The 12,189-nt window shown below is 36.2% G+C and overlaps 2 protein-coding genes across 7 annotated transcripts in view; one reads left to right on the forward strand and one right to left on the reverse strand.

The window, feature by feature from the left end:
- Nucleotides 1-12,189, forward strand: part of LOC136025247 (Kv channel-interacting protein 1-like) — a 333,579-nt gene that overhangs the window by 159,381 nt on the left and 162,009 nt on the right. The gene's annotated exons all lie outside the window — the stretch shown is intronic.
- The window catches only part of LOC136024641 (Kv channel-interacting protein 1-like), a gene marked incomplete at its 3' end in the record, with an annotated part of 108,962 nt that overhangs the window by 29,253 nt on the left and 67,520 nt on the right, over nucleotides 1-12,189 (reverse strand). The window contains 1 exon segment of one of the 5 annotated variants that reach the window (XM_065700070.1): nucleotides 6,931-7,131. Coding sequence (XP_065556142.1) covers nucleotides 6,931-7,111 — 181 coding nt within the window. 5 annotated transcript variants of the gene reach the window in all.

Below are 12,189 nucleotides of genomic sequence, written 5' to 3' on the forward strand. Positions count from 1 at the left end.
TTTTTCGAAGGGATGATTGTACGATATAATGGTCATAGAAAATCTGAAGAGAGCGTATTCAAACGGAAATTAAAAGTTCTAGTGCCCCAGAACATCTCCAAATGCAAAAATTCAGTCTCCAAAGAGAAATTGAAACAATTAAAAAGAATTTCTTATAGGAATTCTATCACATCACCTCGTGTAAAATTTCCACTTGAAAATTCAACCCCCCCCCAAAAAAAGTGACCTCCCCAAAGAAACTTCTCCCTATGGAAACCTAGCCCAAACACCTCTCCCCCCCCCAAGAATGTCTGTATACTCCCAATGAATAATAATATACGCAAAACAATGGGGAAATTTCATTAGTTACAGGCCTCTCTCCATGGACTGTGAGGGTGACTCTACCCCTAAAGACACAGCTATTTTAGTTTTAAAGTATACCGAACAAAATGACTATCTCAGAATTTTGATCGGAAAATTTTGGGGAAAAGTGGCAAGGGAGGGTGGCTATTTGCCCATCGATTTTTTGGTCACTCACAAAACGCTCGCTCTAATGTTGCTCTGGGAACTCCAAACATAGCAGGAGCTTTCAAAACACTAAGGCCTTGATACACTTTATCAAGGGCTTTTCGAGTATTTTTTCTAACTCAAGTCTCTGCTCTGCAGCCTCTTTTTTATGTTCTTCCATCCGACTCCTAGGTACCCTTGGCATTTTAGAACTACCCGTGATCTTCCCCTAGAAAAGAAAATAGATTCAAAAATGAGCTTCAATAGTTTTCTTACTTTTGTTTTATGTTTCATTGATTCACATTTTATTTAATATATGTTTTTGAAATTTTTAGATTTCTCCTTTCAGCCTCCCGTATAAAATTTTTTCCCCTATAGGATTCAATATTTTCATCACCTAACTCCTGGGTACTTTTGAGTTTTGACGAGCTTATTCCCTTTCCTAAATTGGAATGCAGAGTTCCTGTCTGCTTTTAAGTTCAAGTTCCATTTATTTCCATAGAATAACAACAACAAAACAATATCCCAAAGGGCTCAGTGGTCCGTGATTTGGGAAACGATATAGAATAAATAAAGAATAATAAAACTTGGCATAAACATACTAAATAACATCTAAATATAAATCTATAAGGAAAAGAAAATCCACTCACCGGCAGTCCCCACGAAACAGCGACCCTCACATCACCCGATAATAAAATGCAATTTAAAATGCTCTACGGCATCGAGGATCCAACACCAACACAATAACAACCAAACAAAAAAAAAAACACCTGATATGTACCTTTAATAAGAAACTTTTCATCGGTCTCTTAAAGGAGCCAAGTGTTCGTGACTGCTGGATCTCAGAAGGAACCAAGTTCCAAGCACGCCCCACAGTCACAGCCAGAACCGAAGTGTGAACGAACCAAGGGAGTAGCCGGAATCATTACTTCCTCCCAGTTTCAAACAGTATACAAATTTACTTACCCTACTAGTTTCAGCAGTCCCGAAAAAAACATGGGAAATCTCCCTGGAAGTATTGGTAGGCCAACGAAGATAGAGATAAGACATAAATATCTTTAATCTTGAGGAGGTCAACAGGAGTGAGTGTAGTCGACTGGAGAATTCTTGCCACTTTCTCATGAAAATGGTGAATAGGAGCAACTACCGAATGAAACGTGGACATCCACACGGACGAACAGTAATGTTTATAAGGGTAAATGAGAGAGAAGTATAAAAGACAGAGTATAGAAAAAGGAAATAAACACTTTAATTTTCGGATGATTCCATGTCCACGGGAAATTTTTACTCTTATTATTTGAACATGTCACTTAAACGATAAATTTTTATCCAAAAGAACTCCCAGGAATCGCACATATCAATCTGGGGGGTGACTTATGGAGCCTTTTGGTGTAGGAAGCTCAGTAATTGTGGGGCAGCTCACACCTTTACGAGAAAAAATAAGAAGGTATGACTTTTTTGCATTTAAAGCTAGTTGATTGATGTCAAACCAATTGAGTATCTTCTCAGTCATTGCTTGAAGCTTTAGAATTAGGGATGGTTCATCCGAAGCTGCAGCACGTAGAGTAGTGTCATCTGCAAATGCTATCAATTCTTCTCGACTATAAGATTTTAACACCGAAGTAGTCTGAGAGTAAAATTTATGACACTATCCACAGCAAACATTGGTAATCGGGTGTTAAAAAGCCGGTAGCGATCGTTCACATAGATGAGGAAGAGTGTTTGCCCAAGAACAGAACCTTGGGGTACTCCGTATTGAATTGGAACTTTTTGTCTGTATCTTCCGTGGTGGTAGATCTGTCAGGTAGGTATAAAGAGAACCAAGACAATGGTTTCCCACGCATACCAAGAGGAGACAGTTTACCAATGAGGATCTTGTGTGCAAGACTGTCAAAAGCTTTCTTTACATCAAGAAAATGACTGAAGGAATAAGATTAGAATCTTAAGATCGTTGTATAAACTGAAGAAGTCTATTACAAGCATGTTCTGTAGAATACTTAGCGCGAAACCCAAATTGACACTGGTGGAAAAAATTTAGCTTCAAGAAATCTCACCAGACGTTTGAGCATTGCCCTTTCAAATATCTTAGAGGACACAGACAAAAGAGAGATTGGCCTGTAGATCCTGAAGGACACCTCATCACACGAGCCAATTTAAGACTTTGGGAAAATACTCCTAGTTGAAATGACCTATTAATCAAATGGCAAATTGGGGGGGATAATCGATGGAAGGATATGTTCAATTACATTAGCAGAAACTTGGTCAAAACCTGCTGAAGAATTCTTTAAGGACAAAGCAATATTTCCAATTTCCTGCACCGTAACCTCCTCAAGAACCATTGATTTCAAGCACGAGGGACCTAAGAACTGCTTCTAAGACTGTGACAATGAGAAATAAGAATCGCTGTTAGCAGTTTTTTCCTATATCCACCAAGAATTTGTTCATATGATGTCATATTGGGCCTTTTTCTGTGACAAGTTGATCGTCTATAATAAGAGACTTAGGGAGACCTTCTGGTTTCATGGATTAACTGGCTTTATTGTTTATAGGAGTCTATAATTTTGTCAAAATAATTTTTGGGCTAAATCATGTGTCTCCAACCAGCTAAATAGACTTCAGTAAGTTTCCCAACAAGCCAGACACGATAATTCCTTGTCTAACGGAGTAAAAACTTGGGATATCTACTATTATCACTAATTTTGTTAAAATTATCAGATCAACAAATGAGCGGCTCATTTACTACTAGCTTAGGCCTTGGAACAGGGAGAAAGTGAGAGACGGGGAGAGAGTGAGAGAGAGAGAGAGAGAGAGAGAGAGAGAGTGCAAGAACCTTAAACCGACCTTAAAATTTTACATGGAAAAGGGCGTATGTAAATCAGAAGACACTACACTTGTCCAGGTCATCAAATTAGCATGTTTGCCATATCTTGAGAATCGCTGATGATAGGGACTGGGACTGGTTTAAAAGTCTTAGTTGTTTATAGAAATAGGTAATTTTTGTAGGTCTACTTTAGTTTGTTATTTCTTATTTTCATAATCCTCTTTTGAGTATTTACTCAATTACAGAAGGTAACAATAATTTTTTGGAGGGTAAATAATGCTATGGTATCTAGTGAGTCAGTGACTATCGAAAGTAAAACAGTTCAAAATAGGGATGAAACCTTTTTATTGACAATGAATAGATATAAAATTATTTAACTGGATATTTCGAACACATATACAGTGTTCATCATCAGCTCATACCACCTTATACTGAAGCACTATCTACCATCCACCCTGTAGCCACCAAAAGCAAAATTTGATGACATTGGTGCATCATAAAAAGAAACTATGGTGCTAATTATGATGTCTAATCATCAAGGATTCTATTAAAAGGACTCTACTTACGGTGTCTGATCATCAAGGATTCTATCAAGCCACTGAACACTTTTCTAGGGTCAATCGAAATAGACATAAATAAAACAAATACGGGCAAAAAATATTTTTCTAGGGCATATCAAAAATTTTCAAGATTGCTAGCAAAAACGAAGGTTGTAAATTAACTTCAAAACTGGTTAAGAAAGTCAATCACATTGTAAACAATATCACAGGGATCAGACGACTTATTTCAACCTGAATAGATGGCAGTTAAGATCAATGGTTCATTATGCACCTATGCCCAGCATGGACCACCTTCCCCTACTTGTTTCACAAATCAGAATATCTCTCCGTTTCTTATTATTCTTTTCAGACTGTTATCTCTAGCAGTGATTTATCATCTAGATAAGTGGTATTGGAAGCTTGTTTTTGTTCCGAGGGAGAAGATTGTTAAGGTCTGGAGACGGATCATAAAACTTGCTCTGCATGATCAGTTTTAAAGTTACAACCCCTAAATCTGTAATCCCTAATCGGATGGATTTTATTGTGCAGAAACTTATTTAGGGCAAACCCCCCCCAAAAAAGTAGGGGCCACAAAGGGCAAACAACTTTTATTGCAATCGGATGTGGAATTTGTATTCTTTAGTTATTTAGTCGCGAAGACCCCAATTCAAACAATTAAAGCTAAAAATGTTAGTCCCCCTCAAAAGGCCAACAGCTTTTTCTTTCGAACTACTTGAAACTTATAGGTGTTCCTGGGCTGAGGGAATCACGATGTACAAAAATAATTTAGGTTGAGGAAACAGACTTCATAAAACTACGCCCAGAGAATTCTTTTCCGATTGACTTGAAGCTTATATCTGAAATTCCTTGAGAAAAGAATTCAGAAACGACTGTTTTTGATAACATATAAGTTGCAATTTTTTTGGCGTTAAATAAAAGGAGGTGTAAAAAAGTTGCATTAAAGTCGCACATGCACAGGGTCTAGTGAACCTTAATTAAGAAAATAACTTGAAAAAAAATGAAGATATATCGTTTCGGGACGTTAAAAAATATGGGTAATATTTTTCTTTGCTGCTCCTATAGCCGAAAACCAAATATAGCATATTTAGTTTTCGTTATTTGTATTTTATTTTTATTTTCGTCATTTTAGTATTTCGTTATATTTGGTTTTCGGTTTTTCGTTCACCGCGACCATGAACGGGTTTGACTTGTTCTTGGAATATGTTTTAGGTTAGCTCTATTTAAATGAAAGCTAAAAAATTCTCCCTTATTGCACAATGACATATATTCAAACTAAAGTAATAAGAATTTACTAACAACGCAAATCAGATCTTATCCTGATTCCCAGTTGTAAGTCTTTACTTAAAATTGGTTTAAAAAACTTTTTCTACAAAACAAGTTTTACCAAGAAAAGTGAAAACTTCAATCAAACCAAAAAGTGAGAAGAAATAAAATCAAATGCATTATATGTTTGTATTTTGTAACTTGCTTAAAATTCATAAAATTTTTAGATTTGAAATTACTATAAAATTAGACTCTGTTTGTAGTCAAAACTCCGTTTTTAGAGTTTCAATTACTATTACCAAGGGTTGGTCTTTAACTACCATTGGTAGGATGACCTAAAACGTGTTTCTATAGTGACTTATTTCACATGCCCTAGCTCATGCTCAGTTACCTCACCGATAGAAAACTATAGATAGTCACAAACAGCGTAAATTTGGCTATAGCATGAAATTTAGAGAACTAAAAAGCTGCAATTTCTTTTCAGTATTATCAGCAATTCACTAATCAGCAGAGATACCATTTCAATAACGAAGCCAAAATTACTACCATTAATACCCCATGTTTTTTTCTAATAAGCCTATCTGATTTTAAATGTTATCAAAGGTAGAAGTACTCTGTTGAAGAGAGATGACGGAGGTGGTCTTTGACACTTACCCTTTTTATCCTTATCATTTATCCTTATTATTATTATTATTATTATTATTATTATTATTATTATTATTATTATTATTATTATTATTATTATTATTAATATTATAATTATTATTATTATCCTTATTATTATTTATCCTTATCATTTTTATACCTTTTTATCCTTACCACACCCATGGTAACTCTTGCCAATACATTCTCAGGGAAGTTTACAAATATAGGCATAGAGAGATTTTACTTTTCTATGGGAATGAGATTAAAGTATTCCCAGAGCATAAACTGAAGTTATCGTTTTTTACCTAAGAAAGGATTTTCTGTGGTAAAATTTGTTCTATACATTTTTTATATATAAATTTTAAGCCTTCTTAAAAGTTTTAACCAAATTTTAAGGTCCATTTTAAAATTTTGCTCCAGATAGTATATGTCCTTGAATTTGAAGAGGAAACTTTCACTAGTTAACTTTTTTCCCACAAATAGAGAACAAACTACCGAAAATTTATTAGTGATTAACCTAAATTTAATGCAACAAAAATTTGCTAGCTGAAACACGCTTGTAATTAATAAGAATTTGGTTTGATAGGGCAACTCATCCGAAAATGCGTAAGCCTTTTTTGAAACCTTGTTAAGAAAAAACGTTAAATTTGCAATTAAAAAATATAAATTCTGCCTAAAATGGTTACAATTATGCCCTCACATAAAAATGAGAAATTGTCTGTCGCGTATCCTGAACACTGTCGAAATGCACATAAGCGATTCTCAAGTTTCGTGTTTTGGCCGTTACCACTGAACAAAAAATGACCCGCATTTCATGCATCAATGAAAAAGACTGTCACTTTTTTGGAATACGCAATAATATATATTTAAATTTCTTAGAAGCAACTTATACTAAGTTGATTGTGTGTGCTCAAAGACAAGATTAACTAGCAAGATCTCAAATCATTCTTATTTAGTAGAAAGGCTGTTATCACATATTTTTTTTACTATTTCAGTAATCTGAACGCAGCGACTTGCTTCTGTCTTTCTTCTTATTTTGCAGATTATTTTACAAGTGCTATTGCTTTCTCACTTTACTATCTACTATCCTCTATTTTCTACGCTCTATATATTATATACTCCACTATCCTACTCCTACTGTCGCCATATCAATACCCATGGATTGTTTAGCATCAGACCATGCCTGTTTTACATGGCTCACTACTCTACGAAAGAACGGTAGCTTCGATATTCGATCTTCTTCGTCTCGCTGCTGCTGGCTCTGGGATTGAGTCTGATTCGTCCTGTTGCTGCCTTTTGATGAAACGGCTGAGTGAGTGCCGACCATGCCATACATGATTGGAATTTGTTAGTAATCTGAAATAAATGTTAGTTAATCATGCAATGTTAGTTGTCACTGGTTAGGGTATTAAAGAATCCATCACGTACAAATATGGGTTTAATTATGTCATTTCATGGAGCAAAATTTACTTGAATCTTAGAAACTGGGTTCTAATTTCTTATATTTGGCGATCTTTATTTTTACATAGATATATTATTCATCATTTTAATGCGAATTAACTCTTTAACAAATTGTCAATATATTTAATTGAATTAAATAGATTTGTAAAAAAAAAATTTTTAAACCCCTTAAAAAAATATCAGTGATAGTTTTTATGATTAGATGATAAAGCAGACAGCGAAGACGAAATTATTTTAATAATATCTCGGCTGCTATTTGTGAGTGGTTATACCAAACACTGATGCAGGTGTTTATAATATTCAGCTGATGAATATATTTGACAGTTATCTGTATTTTTTTTTCAATTGTCATGAATTTAAACAGATTCTGTTCAATAAATAAATATCTGGACCGAAATCATGACCAAAAATTAAATTAAATTAAATGCGAAATAAGTAAATAATCTCCAAATTAGAACCTTCTGGCCTCAATACATTACTACTCCTGTTTATTCAGTTTTTCTGCTATACGCTTGAATTTAGAAACTGCAATGCTAAACAGGTAGCCTATCAAAGCTGCTTAAATCGCATCAAGCGTTCTGAAATAACTTTGGTTAAACTTGTTTTTTCTGATCTGAGGGAGCAACATGAAGGTGATGGTCTAGGATCTTGTTAAAACCTTTAAGCAGTTATTGCTGTCCATCAGATATTCGCCATGCTTAGGCTCTTTTAATGTTGTGGCCGGTAGTGAGGGAGTCAATACCACGACCAGACAAAAAGTAGGTATGCTATTAGAGTTACCAATTCCTCAAGACGTTATTAAGCCCACCTGGGTCTTACGTACTACTGTAATACACTTGTATGTTACACAATACGATATTGTTTACATACATTGAGTATAACGTAATCTCGCGTGACTTGTTAGAGCTCAGGGCCCACTAGTCAAGTGGGGATCCCTCGGTTGTAACTGAGAAACGCACACTCTTGGGTGTTACAAAATACTTTAAGGGGTGTTTTTTTTTCTTCGAGGTTTCTTTTTCTTTCAAGGCCTTTTTTTCCTTCAAGGCATCTTTCTTGTTTAGAGGTGTTTCTTTTTCTTAGAGATTTTTTTGCCCTTAAAGATTTTTTTCTCCGGGGCATTTTCATCTGGAATTTTACCTCAGGGAACCTCTATAATACGATGACAACAAAGGGTTTTTTCCGCGGTAGGAGGCGAAAGCATGACCAGGAATTTCCCCTATGGAACGACGTGTAAACCACTTGTTCCAGCAAATTATTCCTAATGTTATTTTTGGAGAAATAAATTCTACATGACAGGTTGCTTCCATCTCAGGAAATTCCCTGCACAGTTTCTAGATTGATAATCCATGAATCACATGTCTCATGTCTCAGGAAATATTTCCCATGCAAGGGAGGTTATCAATTAGTGGACATAGATCTAGGAAAATATTATTGTTACACGTTTGACACGCAAGTGAATGCTACGTCATAGCTATGTCAATTTAAATAACAGTGATGGTATTGCTTATTTGATCTATTGAATAGGACAAATGATAAAACATTTGAGTCAGAAAACAAGAAATAGATTAGCATCCATAACCCATGACTGTTCTTGGCAAGTGACACTCTGTGTCTCATGCTTTGTATTTCATACAAGAACACGTTTTTTGTCACAAAACAGCCATATTTTTAAGCAAACATAGCTCGTTTTAAAGTATGGATTTATTTATTTTCATCTTCTTTCTGGCAAAACCCCAGTCTGAATCGTTGATTTGCACATTTTCTTGATTTTCGAACATCATCACAGTTTATGCCTAACTGTGGCAATATGTGGCTGCCCTGTGACAACCCCTGTGGTATGTATTATCGTTCCTAAGAAATTTTTCAGATATTTTATTGGTATAAATCATGCTTTGAGTCCATTGATTCGTGTTTTAACAAGTCACCCCATCTTGATACACCACGTCAATTCACGCCACCGTGGCCACTTGTGACTGCCATATGGCATTCTTGTGATACATATTATCATTCCTAAAGCATTTCGCATTTTGAAAGCCAACCCTCCGTGATGTCCCTAATGGCAGTTCATGCCCCACCGTGGCAATATGTGACTGCCATACGATAACCAGGTGATAGATATTATCATTCCCAAGGCATTTTACATATATTTTCTTGATATAAAACATGCTTTAAATCCATTTCTTCGTGTTTCCACAAGCCATCCCCACTATGATATACCATTTCCATTCCCACCGCAGTGGCAGATTATGGCTGGCTCGTAGCATCCCTGTGATAGCAATTATGATTCCTAAAGCATTTCTAAATTATTTTTCTACAAAAATAACCATATAAAACTAAATTGACAATTATTTTTATTTGAACAGCGGGACTTTAATTTCTTTGTTAGAATTTACTAGTCCACGGTAGTTCAAGCCCCATTTTAGCAATACTTGGCTGGCCCGTGACATCCCATTGATACATATTATCATTTATAAGGCATATTTCAGATATTTTCATGATAAAAATCATGTTTAAATCCATTGCTTTCATGTTTTTACAAACCACCCCACCCTGAAACACCATTTCAATTCACAATTCAGTGGCAGTCTATAGCTTGCCTTGCACACCCTCTGGCACCAATTGCCATTCCTAAGGCATTTTAAATCATTTGTTCTTGAAGAAATAACCAAACAATCTCTATACGCAAAATCGATCAGTTAAATTCAAAGGAAAGCTCCCAATAGCATATTCTTTAATGACTCGTGGTAATTCACACCAGCGTGGCACGATGTGACTTCCCACTGGCACCCTTTAGTACCCGTTAACATTACTTAAACGTTTTCTGACATTTGAATATCCTGACAGATATTTTGTATTTGAATAGTGGGAATAATCCTTTTCATTAATAGACCGTGGTGCTCTATGGCGATTTTCACCCTGTGGAACTGTATGGTTGGCTGGCTTGTGGCACCATATGGCACCTATTAATATTCCTAAAGCATTTTCAGAAATGTTCTCGATACAAATAACACTTTTAACTTATTGCTTTTTACTTTTACAAGCCGATCATAATACCACCCAAGGTATTTTCGAGATGTTTTCATAATAAAACGATATCCAATTCCGCTTTTCCCGCTTCTGACCCCGCTTACAGCGGTTCTAGTTCTGATTCTGCTTACACCGACCTGGTTACAGTCCCAACCCTGATTACTTCGATTTTGGTTCCAGTCAGTTCTACTTCTGCCACCTGCGACCAAGCTTCCAATAGGCATTTTTTCATTGTTTTCGTGTTTTCTTTTCCTTCTGGATTTTCTTTTGTTTCGGGGTATTGTTGACTTCAATACAATTTCTTTGAGTTTTTTTCTAAAATATTTTTTCTCGAGACTTGTTATGATAGAGATTACGAAAGCCGTGTTTTAATGCAGGGCACCGTTATAATTCATCACCAAAAATTTTCTTCCGGTGGAAGATTTCCCCAATTTAATTCAGACACACAAACACACAAAGATGAACGCAGATAAAGGCAAACAGACGCTCAGACAAAGAGACACAGTGAGAGAGAGAGAAAAAAGAAAAAAAAATCACAGAGTTAGACCAACAAACACACAAAGACAGTTCATAAACAGGCAAACGGAAGCTCAGAGATACAGGCCAAGACAGAAAAAAAGACAAAAACATACAAACACAAAAGTCAGACAAATAAACGTACAAAGTGAAAACCAGAGACAGACAAACCGACGTTCAGACACACAGATACAGAGAGAGAGAGCGACAGACAAAACACAGACAAACACACAGAGTCATACACCCAAACACACAAAGATAGACAAAGAAACAGGCAAAAAGGCACTCAGACACAGGTACGGTGAGAGAAAGGGACGAATACGCACACAAACAAACAGAGTCAGACACACAAACACAGAAACAGACAAATAAAACGATCAGACAGGCGGGCACAGAGAGAAAGAGACATGAAAATACAAACAGACAGAGTCAGATACACAAACACAAAGACAGGTAAACAGAGGCTCAGACACACAGATATATTGAGAGAGAGACAAAAAATCATACACACAAACACACAGAGTCAGATACACAAAAAGACAATGATATACACAGAGACAGATAAACAGGCGCCTAAACACATCAACATTAAGATAGAAAAGGATAGAGAGAGATATATAAAAACACGCACAATCCCACTGAGCCAGACACACAAACTCACAAAGACAGAAAAGAGACAGACAAACAGACGCTTAGACACATAGCCACAGAGAGAAAGAGAGAAAAACACATACAAAGACACATTGTCCGACACAATCACACACAAAGACAGACATGGAGAGAGGAATACAGACACTCACACATACTGGCAATGAGACAGAGAGAGAGAGAAAACACACACAGACATACAGAGTTGGACACAAAAACCCACAAAGTCAGACACTGAGACAGACAAACTAACGCTCAGACGCACAGGCACAGAAATAGAGAGAGAGAGAGAGAGAGTACACAAACGAACACATAAATTCAGACACATAAACACACAAAGACAGATAGTGAGACAGGCAAATAGACGCCCAAACACAAAAAAACCTGAGAGAGAGAGACAAAAACAAAGACAAACACAATGATCGGACACGCAAACACACACAGACAGACAAAGAGACGGAATAATAGACGCTCAGATACACAGGCACAGATAATGAGAAACAAGTACACACACAAGCACACAAAGAAAGACATAAAGACAAGCAAACAGACACTCAAACACACAGGCACAGAGAGAGATCGGGACAAAGCACATATAAATGCACAGAGTCAGACACACAAACACCCGAAGACAGACACAGAGACAGGCAATCAGACGATCAGACACAAATAGGTGCGTTGAAAGAGAGATAAAAACACGCACGAATACACAGAGTCAGATACACAACCACACAAAGACAGATACAGAGACTAACAAACAGC

The sequence above is a fragment of the Artemia franciscana genome, chromosome 3, assembly GCF_032884065.1.
Source record: "Artemia franciscana chromosome 3, ASM3288406v1, whole genome shotgun sequence".
Classification (NCBI taxonomy): Eukaryota; Metazoa; Arthropoda; class Branchiopoda; order Anostraca; family Artemiidae; genus Artemia; species Artemia franciscana.